This window comes from Haemorhous mexicanus, chromosome 5 (genome assembly GCF_027477595.1).
Source record: "Haemorhous mexicanus isolate bHaeMex1 chromosome 5, bHaeMex1.pri, whole genome shotgun sequence".
In the NCBI taxonomy this organism is placed as follows: domain Eukaryota; kingdom Metazoa; phylum Chordata; class Aves; order Passeriformes; family Fringillidae; genus Haemorhous; species Haemorhous mexicanus.
Genome location: NC_082345.1, coordinates 11,827,715 through 11,842,802, shown reverse-complemented (window position 1 = coordinate 11,842,802; position 15,088 = coordinate 11,827,715). Strand labels below are relative to the sequence as shown.

Genomic DNA, 15,088 nt, shown 5'->3' with positions numbered 1-15,088 from the left:
CCTGTTATACCCAGGGAAATGGTTATGTATACCCAAACAAGGCTCATTTTAGGTTTAAGTGTTTTCCCATCAGTCTCATTTGCTACAAAAGCAAATTCAACAACCATAAAAACACAGGCATGACTCTTGAGTGTCTCTAACGTCAGCCCAGGGAACTGTGAGTAAAGTACTTTTCAAACACAAGTGCTAAAACTATGATCAAGGTATCACTGCATTTCCTGTTCTTGAATCTTGACTCTTTCCACAAGCAATTAGACAGAAAATACTTTAAATTACAAATCATGATGCAGTATTAAATAACTACAGCAAAAATATTTAAAGCCAGGAGCCTATGTGTGTATCACAACAATCACTCAGGTATGTGATCTGTAATTTCAAAGTATGTGGGCAAAAAGAAGTCTAGAAATACAGGTTTCAGTGCAAAGCTGCTCAGCCTGCTTCACAAAGCAAACTCATTGTTTTCCAATACAAATTAAATACAGACTTTGGGGACAAATTTCCAAATCTGATCTAAACTTGATAATTCAGTTCTGTTACTTTAATGTGGATTTTATTTTGTGAGTGCAAAGCACCTAACAATCTACAGCATCACTGTAACATTAAATTCAGCACATTTGGAAAAAATGTTGTCCCTCAACTGTGTTGTTCCAGGTTTGCTACTATTTTTACACAGCTGAGCTTACAGCATCTTAAAGTTTTGTTATTATCAGATGGCAACTATCAGCCCTTATCTGGCAGAGAAATGAAAAGCTTACCTAATGCCCAAGAAATGGAATTACCTCATGCCCAAAGTAATGTACTCCTAACAATGCCACAAGACTCCATCTCCCTTATTGGTACACACAGACAATTATATTCCATTTAAATTCTGTTTCTCTTCTCTAATGTTATATATCATACATTTTATTTCACAGAGGAGTCCTTGGTATTATATCCTTACAATTTACTTTAAAATTTGTCACCAAGCACCCAGATTTCTGACAGAGATTTTATGGATTAGTAATTGATCTAGTGCACATTTTTAGCTTACTGCAGATGGAAGATCCATGTCAGCTGAAAACTCTTTCCTTCAGATTTCTGCTGTGTTCTGTGTTTGGCTGTGGGGGTTTTTTCACCTTGTTCTTACACATTTGGGGCTGGTCAAGTGCATGCACATGAGCAGTCACAGAAGCTCAGCAGAGTTATGACAACTCATTAAACTGCAAGAACAAGATCACATGCTTGAGACACAATAATTATAATTATGCCAGTTCTTCCCACTTTGGTGGGAAGAAATCTGAATTCTCAGTTTGTAAAACATTTTATCCCATGCATCTTGATGACAGTGCTGTTTGCCAGCAGGTGGTAGGCAGAGATTCAACAATAAATCATTGCCCTCTTTTATCTTTGACTTACCCACAGAGGAAGGACTTCAGAATTGGTCTTGGAGTCATACCTGTTATAAATGACCCTTAGGCAGAGCCCTGAATAGAGGGTATATCGTTAGACATAGCATTCTTCACATGGGATGCTTAAAGCCAATCTTTCCTCACTGTTTGTGGTGGGAATTACAAACAGCTATCAAAGAAAGAAAGGATAATGCAAATGTTCCCTTCAACTAAACTTAGGTGAGTTCTGCATGTTTGCCATTGCTGTGCAGTCACCTGGAATTACCTAGAACCAAGCAAACTTTTAATGCTTTGTAAAAACTCTATGAGGTATTCAGGGTATGAGAAAAACTTTTCCTACTCACCTTAAAAAAAAAAGCCCCACAAACTTGTCTTTATTAATACTATTTATTATAGGAAAAGCTACAAGCTACTGAGAGCCCATATTTAATAAAAAAAATCACAGATTCAAGCTGGACAATACAGTTGTTAAGCATCTTGGCTTAGCCATCAAATTGAGAACCAGAGGCAATACACAGGCACTTTAACCCAACTGTGAACTCTCCATCTGCCTCCAGACCAAATGCTCCAGTTCTCTTAACACCCAAATGCCAGAAGGTTGAGAGTTCTACCTTTCTGGGCAGGGCCAGGATGCAGTGCAGTTTGGCATCCTGCACCTTGCCTTGTGGGTGTGAGTAAACAATACTCCAGTCCTGAGAAGACAAAATCCAAATCATGCTGTGTTCATGTCTGGCCAAGAGCCAAGCTTTTATAAATTAATTGTTCCACCAAGCCACCTGTTCCCTTTGCCTGACCCAAATTCCTATCTTTTTCCTTAAAAGTCTGCTTTTGTCTTCCCATCTGAGCTTTACAACTGCTAGGAGCTGGGTTTCCCCCTCTAAGTATCCAAAACAGAAGTTAAAACTGCAGCTATTAGCAGCTTCCAGCTTCCTCCGTGGCAATCAGTCATCAGCCAGTGATGACAAACAACAGCACTGTGCAGCTCATTCTCAGTACACTGACATTTAAATCCATCCAGAGTGACTAGGGCATCCAAGGAACGCCTGGTTAGTGCTGACAGACTACAACATTTGTACTTCCCAGAGTACAAATCAAATGCACAGCACTGCCCCTGCCAGCTGTGTGTCACCTGTGAGCTCTGAGAGAACCCAGAATTAAAAACAAACAAACACAGAGCAGAAAAAACCCAAACCACTGGGAAGTAAAGTTTATATAATTTAGCTGAAACATCCCCAGAGGTGACTGACTGAAGTGAAAGGTGACCAGCTCTGCTAACTGAGGATGTCTTTGATGCTTCTTGGCTCAGCACAGAGTTGTCTCTATCAGCTGGAGAACTACTGGCTGTGTAGAGGGGCTGAAGACAGTGCAGGGGTAACTCGGTGTGATTCAGGGGAGCAAGGGTGTGGAGAAGGTATGGCAACACCATGTGGATAATGGACCCCATTCCCATGCTGATCAAAAGGTCTGAGTGTGTTATCTAACCTCACTGGGCATCAGCTGTCTTGTCTGGGCTTAAACAAATAATTCCAGAAACCATACAATTTTATTTTTTTTAAAAGGGGGTTGAGTTTCCTAAAGCCTTATGGAAAGGTGTCTTCTTCCTTTGCATCCACACAGCCAATCTGATTTTAAAGCTGCCCTAAAAGTGATCTTTCCAAAGATGATTTTAATGGTGAGGCTGCTACAAAGCAGAGTGGACAAATCCTCGGTTGCTTCATTTTCAGTCCATTCTAAAACAACAATTCAAAGTATTTCTAGGAACCCCTCATGTGCTTACAGTATCTGAGCATAGTATGGAAGGTCTAATCTGCCAAAAATGGCCAGATTTCTTACATTCACACAATGACAAAAAGGCTCTTCAATATAAAGAATTCAGTTCCACATCTTAGAGAGCAGCAAATGAACACCAAGTAAGATATAGGGCAAAGATTGAAAAAAAAAGTGAAAGTACATAAACCATGATGAACAAGAGACAAGCACTGTACAAGAATGAGAATCAGGCTGCAGACAGAGAGGGAGGAACCCCAAGAGAGATGAAGAAAATGGGATTGGACACATTTCAGTCTTAGTGAAAGCCTTTTGGTGTCTCATAGGTCTGTCCCAAAACCATAGATTTAGGACAGTGGCCTGCTCCTTCTTTTAACTACCAAGTTAATTAAACTTTGATAGTGAAAGAAATTCAGAAGCATAAATATTATAATCTCAAACTTATTTTTAATACTACTCTCTGCAGAGAAGTAGAGACACCAACAAAACACTAATCTGCAACCTGGCTTAATTTCTACCTGCCTACCTCAGCTTTAGGCACTTGCCCTTGCTCAGGCACATTTTTCACCTTCTGACTAGTCCCAGCTACTTCCATCTGTAGCTGGTCTGTACTCACAGTCTGCATCCACAGTACAGTACAAAAAATTGCTGGTTTCTCCTCATAATTATCTGCTGTGAGAGATGCAAGTGATAAAGGGACAAAGGGCACATTCATGTCTCCACATGCTATATCAATTCCTCTAAATTAGGCAAATACTCTCTCTCCTCCCACATAAAATGAGTGGTTTTGATTTCTCAAGGAAATGAGGAAAGAGGAAGGCTATGAAAGTCACAGAAGGAATGTAAGACAATTCAGCAGAAATGAATACATGCTTTTCAGTCTCTGTCATTATAATTTAAAATCATCCCTCCCCCCCCCAGAAAAAAGTACAGTACAGAATTGTACTGAATTAAGCATTATTCCCTCAGGTATCAGACAAAGAGGGAAGGGAAATCTGTAACAGAGGCAAAAGGGAGGCAGGAGCAAGTGGTGATTTGGATTTTACTCTCATTGTCCATGTGGAGAAAACACTGATGCAGAAACATAAGAGAGAATGAGGTACTGAAGAAAAACCACATTCAATCTCAAGAAGATTCTTCTAGAAGCCTTCTTCTAGAAGGCCTCAATACACGAAAACACATGATCTTGCATGTATTTTCCTCCAACTGCATAAGGTATATAAAAGTTGCCCAGGTGCAAATTCACTCTCTCTGACTTTGAGAATGCTCCTCATTTTACCATGATGAATGCTCACAAATTACTGTTTTATGCCAAATCCTATTTTCTCCACCATTGTTTTGCCCCTCTTGCACTTTCAATAAAGCCAGGTGTTCACCCTGAAGGCTGCTGTGCACACAGACTGCACACACACACCCTGAAAAAGAAAATCCATTAGGCAACACAGAAGGGAAGGGAAAAGTATTTCACCTAAAGGAAGGTCAAAAGATGGTAGTAAATTATTTATTTTCTAATCCACTATAAAAAAGCCTAATTCCAAACAGATGGGGACCTTCAGATTAAAATCTCTCCTGTGACCCCCAGTTTTACATTCATAAGCCTTACACAGGAAGTAGTTCATAATGATAATGTGTGGCTCACCCATTAACACCTCAATCAGTCATATTAGATTTGGTACTAATCCGATATTTCCTAGAAAATCTATGAAAAATTTACTTTTCCATGACATAAAATCCAGTCGTAACTTCTGCTTATCTCTGAGGAGTTCAACCCAGATGACTGATTCAATCAGAATTGCTCAGATTAGAAACAGATTTATTTGATGAAAGAATAAAATGAAAAAAATAATTAAACTATTGGGAGAAAACAAACTGAAGATTTAGACTTATTTTGTGAATATGTGAGCCCCCAGTGTTGAAAGCTGACCATCCCTGCTGAAGGGCTGGCTATCATAGGAGGACTAATATTGCATGTTCATCTGTACTGGCTGCTAAGGATAAAACACAATTACTGAGAGCAACTGGGAATACAGGTTCCTGGAAAAAAACCCAAAAGCTTCATCTACATTTTTCTTTGCGTGCTGCCAAAGCTCCAACAATAGTTCCAATTTCCCCTAACATGATTCCAGCTGCTTATGTTTTCTGTAGGCTAATGCACAGGATTCATTTCCTCTTGGAGGAAGCAATCCTGATGTAACTTGATGTGCATCTCTCTTAACATCAGCACCCCCTCTTCCCTCTGCATTCACTCCTCTCCTCGTGCTGACTTTTAGGCAAAGGTAAAGCAGTTCCCTGGGAGGTATTGGGAATCAGATGATGAGCCCAATCTGGGTTACAGGCAGCAAGAACCCCTCCTCAGTTATTTTTAACTGAGGCTAGTTTCCTACCCTGCTGTGACGGTATGAACAGTTGCACAGCTGAGAGCCAGAACAGGGGCAGGAGTGGCAGAAGGAGATGTAGGATTGTCTTGCTGAGAGATGAGCACATCCAACTGCGCCCTTGGTAACCCCAGGTCACTGGAGACTTAATAACAAGCAAGAGAAAATGAAATTCTACCACGAAGCGATGTTGTGGGCCTGCTGACAGTCACTGTTTCCAGGCAGGACATGGCTGTGTATAGGCTAACTCAGAGCAACTCACCACTCAAATTTAACTGCACAATGGACACCCTTAAGAAACTTTGCACTGCTCAAAGCCCCTTGCTGTGAGCCCCCTTTCTCCCCTAGTGCAACCTCCTCTCACAGCAGGACCAGCCCTGCACCCAGCCCAGGCTCCTCAGGGCTGCATCCAGCTGGGGCTTGAAAAGTTCCATGGAAAGAGACTGCATGACCTCTGTGGGCAACATCTGTGGGACTGCCTGGGCTCACAGGGAAACAGATCTACCTTAAATTCAGTCTGAACCTCTGTAGTTTCCATTTATGTCAGTTATCTCTTGTCCTCCCACCCCTCACAGAATCACAGGATGGCTGGAGTTGGAAGGGACAGCTGGAGGTCAGCTACTCCAACCTCCCTTCCGCCAGGGAAAGAGATTCCACAACCACTCTGGGCAACCTCTTCCAGTGCTCAGTCACCCGCACAGTGAAGAAGTTCTCCCTCATGTTAAGGTGGAACTTGGTGTGCAACAATTTCTGCCCATTGCCTCCTGTGCTATTGCTCAGAACCACCAAGAAGAACCTGGTCCATCCTCATGACAGCCTCCCTTTAGATACTACTGACATTGATAAGGTCCCCTCTCCTTAGTCTCTTCTCAAGGCTGAACAGCTCCAGCTCCCTCAGCCTACCCTTCTAAGAGAGATGCTCCAGTCCCTTCATCTTTGTCACCCTCTGCTGGACCTGCCCCAGGAGCTCCCTGTCTGTCTTGTCCTGAGGATCCCAGAACTGGACACTGCACCCCAGATTTGCCTCACCAGGGCTGAGTAGAGGGGCAGGATCCCCCCCCCCCGCTCAACCTGCTGGCAATGCTCTTCCCAAAGCACCCCAGGAGACCACTGGCCTTCTTTGCCACAAGGACACATTTCTGGCTCATGGACAGCTTGTTGTCCAGCAGGACCCCCAGGTCCTTGTCTACAGAGCTGCTTCCCAGCAGGTCAGCACTCAGGGTTATCCCTCCCCAGGTACATGATCCTTCACTTGCCTTTTCTGAACTTGAGGAGGTTCTCCTGTGCCCATCTTTCCCAACCCTGTCGAGGTCCTTCTGAAGGGCTCACAGCCCTCTGGGGTATCAGCCACTCTTCCCAGCTTTGTGTGAGCAGTGAACTTGCTGAGGAGGCAGCTGCCCCTTCATCTGTGTCACTGATGAGTTAAAACAGTACTGGACCCAGTACCAACCCCTGGGGGACACCACAAGTGACAGGCCTCCAACTAGAGGTACAGGGCACTTCCACAAAATGCCTGGCTCTGACATCTCAATACACTTTGTGTCCATGGACAGGCTGATACTGAGTCCCTCACAGCCCTTTCTTTTCTAGGCTGAAGAGCTCAGCTCCCTCAGCCTCTCCTCACAGGGCAAGTGCTTCAGCTCCTGACCATCTTGGTGGTCCTTTGCTGAATGCAGTCCAGTTTATCCATGTCTTTCTTGTACTAAGGGTGCCCAAGATGGATGCTGTTTTCTAGATGTGGTTTAACAACTGCCAGTTTGGAAGTGATAATCACTTCTCTCAATTTACCAGCTCTGCTTCTGCTCCTAAAGGCTCAAGATGCTGACAGAATTCTCAGTGCCAGGACATACCACTGTCCAACATTCAGCTTACTGTCCTCGAGGATTCCCAAATCCTTTGGCACAGACCTGACCCCCAGTCAGTCAGTCAGTCAGTGAGTCCCCAGCCTGTAATGTCTGAATGTCCTCATCTCAGAGCTGGGTGCTGGGCAGCACAGCCTTTCTGAGTGACACAACATGAGCAGGCACCAAGGACAAAGTGGTGAGATCAGGATGAGTTGCCAAAAATGTTTCATCTCATCCAACACAAGCCCACAGAGCTGCCACTAGAAGGAGGTGTAAAGATATACTGAGATGGTAGCAGTTCACAGCTCCCAAGCTCCCATATTTGGAATACATTCAGCTTTGGGGAGAATTTAGAACATCTCAGTGCAATTTATGAGCTGCTTCACACTTTCCTAAGCATCCTGTGATGTAGACAGGTGTGTATAAGAATCCACATTTAAGAGGGCTGTATTTGGGATGCTTTTTGGGAGGAGTCTCCCTCTCCTCCAGCCTTTTTGGATGCAGAGAAGTCCCACCAAATGTACACTTCAAAGATGGGAGAGGCAGAGGTGATTCAAGCAGCAGGAGGGCGAGAGGTTCTGGAGAACAGTGGGGGAGCTGGAGGGGCAGTGTCACTTCAGAAGAGGAGAGTCACCTGTGCTGAAAGAGTGCAAGGAAGAGCAGAACTGAAAAGCTGCCAGAGAGACCTTCAGCTCTACTCCTCAAAAACTCTTTCAGACACAGACCAAGAATTACTCTTGGAAGCCCTAGTAAACCAAGTAAGTAAGTATTAGTAAACCAAGTAAGTACTTCATGATCATTGATTCAACATTTCTGTGAGGCAAAGAAAACAAACACCTGCCAAGGACAGGGATACTCACCACTAATCTGGTTTCCAAGCATTTGCAATGGATAATTTGCTTTTAAGTAAAGCAAGCACCAAACTGCCTGGAAATTTGATATCCAGTGCCCTCTGCAACCCAGAAGAGTTTGTCTCCATAGAATGAAATACATAAAAGCCAAGAAGCCAAGTGAGATATTGCCTAAATTAGTCAGTCAGAGAGGGAGTCAAGGAGAGGAACAGCTGCCATGTTCATGATTTGACTCCCAAAGAGAAATCTCTGCTAGGATTTCCCAGGCTAAACTCTTGCAGAGTTGGACACCAAAGCCTTCCATCCCCATTTAATCATGAGCAAATGTGGCTGATATTTCTCTGCTTTAAAAACTTTATGGACCACCAGTGTCCAGTGGCTGATCAGAGAATCGTGGAATGGCTGAGGTTGGAAGTAAACAGGCAAGAAGATCAATATCATTTTATACTTCCATTAAAAGAAATAGAACAACACACATTACTCTTACAGTAAATGCAATGTGAACATGTAAGACCAGATATAATGAAACCACTGGAAGATGCTTTACATAATTAAATTCCCAGCTCAGCAAGACAATGAAAACAAGCTACCTTCAATCCCATGGCTAATAGCAAGTCCTAGTCTCTGAATTTTCATGGACTGCAGATTAAAAGGCACATCAGCTAAAGTAACATTGGTAACAGGGGCCCTAAAATGACAGTGTTTCACCAAAGATCCAAAATTCTACTAGACTGAGATGTAATTGACTAGAGAAACATCATTTTCAGACTGGAAAAAAAAAAACCCAAACCCCTATGAAAATTAATAAAGCTTTAAATAATAATAGCGGTTTTGCAATATGAATTTATCTCATGGTCCAAAACATCAAAATCTTGGGCTAAAGCAGAGACCTCTGAACACAGCAGAAGAAACATCAGAGGTTACCAAAACAATTCATATTGCAGGGTGGATAGCATATATCCTGTATACAAGTATTAATATTTAATGTAAGATATGGTAATTTGCTTTTACTTCAACATCCTATAATGGCCTTAGTTTCCCATTTCATTCTCCAATGATGGAAATTATTGTATAGCAGAGGTATTGCCATTTATATGGAAAAGGACTGCTGAAGTCCACTGGAGTTTTAGATTGCCGAGGAGAATGGGAGAAGACTTCAGATCCCTGTCTGCCAAACCATGGCTGAGTAAAGTTAAAGATAGGCAGCTCTTCAACTGAGTAATAAATACAATGAGGTCCTAACAACAGAACACAAGCAATCAATAATAAAACTGTTAAAAAATTAAGACTTGTCTCAAAAAAAGTCAATCTCAGTAACTGAATCTGTTCAGAGAGGGTCTGCAGAAGGAGAGGAAATGTCCTAACACAATCCTGGCCAACCACTTGCACCTACTATTCCTTGGGAAAGGACAAACTGCTTATTCTAGCACAAATCTGAGGCCCAGTTTGTATGCCCCAATATGGCTTCAAAGAGGATGCAAATGCAGTGAAGTAAGAGCACAGCACAGATTTCTGTCTGTCAGTCAGTCTTGGCACTCAATGTCCCACCACTGGGCAGCACGTTCTTGCAAGGGCCTGTGGAGGAAAGACACAAAAACCCTCCTCCACACATTCTGGATGGTGCTTTACTAAACTAAAAACGTGTCTTTGGACTTCTCTGCCCCCTTAAGAGCTTTCAAACAGAACCCTACAGCCCCACATGTACACTCCACAGGACAATTTGCCTGAACTACCTGAATTCTGCCTCACCGGTGTCATCAGACGCACCATTTGCTTGTGTCTCACCATTACAGGTCTGACTTGTGCTGAGGGAACTGCCATAATGGAGGTGCTAACACAGAAGCAGAAAATAGATACAGCAACAGGAAGGGCTAAGAGAAAATTCTCCTTCGCAGAGTGCATGTGCAGTTAGAATCAGTGTGGTTTCTGCTAAAAAGGTTAAAAGCAAGAAAAAAAAATTGCTTGCGGCCTTGGTGAGGGATGGAAATGCCCCACCTGCTGCTAAGGAGAGCTCTGGAATTGAGAGCCCTGGGTCTGGATTGGAAACTGGAGAAGCTCCACACCTGCCTGGCATCAGGCAGGCTACGGGGTTTCTCCTGTTCCTCCCTCTGTGAATATCCCCTCAGTATCCATGCTGTGGCTGGCACAGCATGAAGGCATGGCCCCACAGGAGATATTCTGGGCTGCAGAGCATGCACTGACTTCAAGGAGAGGTAAACAGGAAGTCAGTGCCCATCTTTGATTTCAATTAATTGCATTGACTGACTAATCCCTCTAGTTTCATAATTTCAACTCGATTCCTTGCACTATCTCTTCTATCCATGGCCATGTGCACCCACGTGTCAGCCTGGCTTCTCATCAGTCTTCTTTTGTACATGATCATAGTGGGATAACAGCGACCTGCAGCTTTGCTTATCTCCTCCTTCGTCTTCTTCTTCTTCTTTTTTTCCCTAGAAACTGCACTGCACTTTCCCCTTTTAATTCTGTTCCTCTCTTACTGTCAGGTCATTTCAAACAGAACTGCCTTCCCAACAGTGCCAAGTTATGCATCTCTATCCCTCACTCTGTGATTACTGGTTTCAGAAGTCCTGAGCCTATTCCATAGGCTCAGGGGGGCAGGGAGGCAGAGATCAAGTTTAAGGAGACCAATAGGTTTTTCTGAAAAACAGCTTTATTCTTCATATTGAAAATAAAATGTTCTCAACTCTTCTGGACACTGAACCAAGTCTGTAGCATAACTCATTTACCTGCAAGTAAAATGAAACCCTTATTTTATTAAAAAGACTTCTAAAAGGGCATCAGTCAGTAGCCTAAAGAATAGAAAGAGAAATAACCTAAGTTTTTTAAGTGTATTTCCTCCATATGGAATACATTCACAGTTTCTAATAAAAATGTCATGAATTCTAACAGAATTTCTGCACGTTCTATAAAGCAGGGGGCTTTTTGTTTTGTTTTGGGTTTTTTTGTAGAACAAAAAGATACATTCTAAGTTTGGGAGAATACCTGTTTGATGCTTTACCTTTGTTTACAAAGCCTAGTCAGTTACATTTTGGGATGGTATAAAAACAGCATGAGGTGCAGAGCTGTGAGTGCTGCATACGTGTGCACACACAGCCCTCCCGTAGCTCCCGTGTACCTGCACTGTTCTCAGCCTCAAGTTACTTCCCTTAAGGATGAACACAGGGACGGTGATGATTTTTCAGAGCCAGAGTCATGTTTAGCAGAGCTGAAAGGCAAGGTGTAACACCCACCTACTTCATACTTTGAGTGTTACAAAAACACATTTGAAAGATGACCCCAAATCACTCCTCCAGTCAAATATTTCACCCTTTCAGCATGACGCAGAAGTTTAATTTCCACTGATGGGTGACCTCGAAGAGTGCTGTATACCCGCCCCCCCCCCGCCCCCCCAATGGCAGCGGTTCCCCTCACTGGCAGACTAAAGCGGGTCTATAAATAACTTCAAAAGGAATTGTCTCTCTCCTCACGCACTGCAGACAGCTGTTTACAGAGATCCCGACTCCTTATGCACTGCGTTGGCCCAGCTCTCATCCCACTCTTTCCTTTGCTCTTCCCAGACAAGCCCTGGGCGATGCGGTGCAGGTGGGACCGGGAGACCCTCCCCTGCCGCAAACGCCTGTTCGTTCCCACAAGTTGAGGGAGACTGCCGGCGGCAGGAGCCGGAGCGCGGCCCCGGGGAAATTTCTCAGGGCAAGGGGGTTGCGATCTCGTGTAATCCGTCTTTAAGCTTCACGGTCCAGGCTGATCCTCGGCCCCGGGAATCCCCTCCTCCCCAGCCCCGGAGCAGAGCCCGCAGCCGCTCCGGGCCCGCGCGTCGCGTCCCCGCTCGCCCACCTGCAGGGCTGGCGCGGGGCCGGGCGGGGACACGCGTGGGGCACCCCGCACCTGCCCGCAGCCCCCGGCGGCGGGCCGAGACAAAAGCCCGGGCTGCCTCACCTCCTTCAGCTGCTCCAGCTCCTGCTTGAGGCCGTCATACTCCGCCTCCAGCTCATCGTACTGCTGCTTGAGGGTGAGCTTCTCCTCCAGCACCACCAGCCCATACTCCGCCGCCTGGATCTTCTCGTGGGTCGTCTCGGAGAGCTCCCGGGTCAGCCGCTCGATCTCGCTCTTGTAGTGGTCTGCGCCCTGCAGCACCTCCTCCGCAGCCATAGCCCCGCCGGCACTGCCGCGCCGCCGAGCAGGCAGCCAGGGGGCGGGCGCGGCCGAGGGGCGGCACCGGCCCGGACCGGGGATGGGGGTCGGGGCCGCCTGCGGCAGCCGCCGCCGAGCGCGGTCCGCCCCGCCGCAGCCGCGGCCCCCTCCTCCCCCGCCGGCCGCCCGGGACGCGCCGAGGCCGCGCTCGCCTCCCCCGGCCCTGCGGCGGCCCCGGCGGCGGGGACGCCTGGGCTGGCGAGCGGGCGGGCGAGCCCCGCTGCCCGGGGAGGCGGCGGCGCGCTGGAGGCCGGGGCGGCGAGCGGGGCGGCCGGGAGCGCGCCTTCGTGCGGCGGCTCCCGCGGAGATGCTGCTGCTGCTGCTGGCGCCCGCCTCCTCCCGCGGCGCCGGCACCGCCGCCTCCCTTCCACACGGTCCCTCCCCTGCGCTCTTTAAGATGACAGCGTCCTCGGGTCTGGCATTGCCGCCGGGCGGGCGGGGAGGCGGCGCGGAGCTGCTCGACCGGTGCGGAGCGGCCCCGGCGCGCCGGGATGTGGGCGCTGCGCCTGCGGGGCTGCTCCCGCCCGGGCCCCCTCCCTGCCGGTCCCCTCCCGCCCCTCGGCCGCCGTGTCAGCGCCTCTCGGTTCTGCCCGGCGTGCTGCTGCAGCGGCGGCGGTGCGGGTATAAGTAGGAAGGGAGATGCAGCCCAGCAAACTGCAGGAGCGGGGGGGCGGCAGCAAGTATTCCCCTGCTATTTCGGGAAACTGGGAAAGCAGAGTTAGCTCTGCTCCCTTCCCTGCCCCCGGTGAATGAGTGCGTTTGGTTCTGGTCAAGGCAACCTGAATGCGAAACAGCAGCGGGGTCGGGACATTGGGCTAGGGCTGCTCTTCCATCACCATTAGCACAAGGTCTCAGTGCCACTGATTAGACAGCAGGACAAAACTGATTCAGCTCAGATGCGGTCACACCATTGTTTCTCTGTCAAATTAACCGGGGGACCTGATGCATAGATTATGTCAGTTTTATGCTGGCTTTATGCTGACTGCAGAAAGACAGATGCTACTTGTCCAGCATAAAATTGGAGTGGTGCAGACAGACAGGAACTGATCTCTTACAAAGCCTGCCAGCAAAAAGTTAACACACCAGATTAGGCGCATTTTACATATTTGAACTGGAAGAGTGATTTCATCCTGGATCAATGTCACAGCCTTTTTTTATACTCAGAGTCTTAGGCTTCAGTTTACTGTTTCTTCAAACTATGGCCTGCAAATAGACTTGAATTGATATTGGTCAGTTTTTGCTCCAAGTACTAGGGGGACCTGTTTTTCACGTTTTACTGACTTTTTTTACTTTTACATTTACTCCTTTAAAGGTTGAAAACTGGGTTAGAATTTCCAAATTGAGGTGTTTGTTTTAAATAGAAGTTACCTGTAAGAAGATGGATGTCACTGCCCACCAATGCAGCGCTGTATTGGAAATCAAAGGCAGAGATTTCCTTTCTTGCTGACCTGATAATGTTGTTTTAAACAATTCCCTTTCCACCATGGCTTCCCCATGACTAAGAAATAGGTAAAAATTATTAGACTGCTCAGCAGAGTTCTTTGAGATCTGCAAATGGAAGCACTAACACTAATTATACAATATATGCATACAATATATGACATATATCAATTTTGTAAATATATGCGCATGCATACATAACCAATACATTGTAATCCAGCCTGCACAAACACTTCTCATTGCCTAGAGAGCATTCGTGGAAGAAGCAAGCAAAGTAATGGAAGTTCTGTCAATTTTTAGCTTGAAAACCGCTTCCAAAATGCACATTTTTAATAAATTCTACTGTAGAAGCAAGTGTGAATATTAATTGGAAAGAAACAAGTGTGAATATTAATATATGAGAAGAGTGAGTGGCTCTCATTAATGAGTGGATGACAAAAGAGAGGAGAACTCCAGTATCCCAACTGTAATTCCCACAATATAGCTAACCTCAACACTCTTCTTAAAAGACAATGAGGGATTCCACAAATCAGAAGGGGACAAAAAAAAAAAAACCACCCGATTTCAAAGGAGAAGCAAAATGTTGTCCCAAGAGCTTTCACAAGTTCTAGTCTAGTTGCCTTTGTCAACTTTGCGCCTAGGCCACTGTGCATGGAAATGTTATTGAGCACAGGAATGGATCAGAAAACAAACATCTTTGAGACCAGTGCTAAAAATGAGTGGTTGGGTCAAGGATAGTGTGGAAATCGGCTGAAGCAACAGGAAGCCTACAGCTAATCAAGCCTTGGTGTAACTCCACTTAGCATCATTTGGTTGACAATCTCACTCACAAGCCAAGGGCAGCCTCATCTCTTCTGAACATCTGCACCCCAGAGGGGAAATCTGGAGTTTTACAATGTGCCAGTGTTTCTGCAACACCCCAAAAGAAAGTGCAGTGTGAAAGGCAGGTGTGGTGCCCTGTGCAGCAGTGTGTGGCATTCACATTCTCTGAAAAAATCCTTTCGCCCAGGATTTTTCTCCTGGGAAGCTCAGAGAAGCCTCAGAGAAAAGGAAAACAATTCTTATCTCATTTGCTTCTCCTCTGTTTTGCTCATGTGGAATGTGTTTGGAGATTGTTTACCCACAGGTGATTGTTTCATTTGATTCTGGTGTGAGTTGTTTTGTCTTATTGGCCAATTGGGGCCAAGCTGTGTCTGGACTCTGGAAAGAGT

The 15,088-nt window shown here is 45.8% G+C and overlaps 1 protein-coding gene across 5 annotated transcripts in view; it reads right to left on the bottom strand.

The window, feature by feature from the left end:
- The window catches only part of BICD1 (BICD cargo adaptor 1), a 167,598-nt gene extending 155,136 nt beyond the window's left edge, over positions 1–12,462 (bottom strand). For 2 of the 5 annotated variants that reach the window (XM_059845908.1, XM_059845909.1), the window contains exon 1: positions 12,183–12,459. In XM_059845908.1, coding sequence (XP_059701891.1) covers positions 12,183–12,395 — 213 coding nt within the window. In that variant the 5' untranslated portion in view covers positions 12,396–12,459. Of the gene's footprint in view, positions 1–12,182 lie in introns of all 5 variants that reach the window. The other 3 variants (XM_059845911.1, XM_059845907.1, XM_059845910.1) reach the window with 3 other exon arrangements.
- Positions 12,463–15,088: the final 2,626 nt, after the last annotated feature.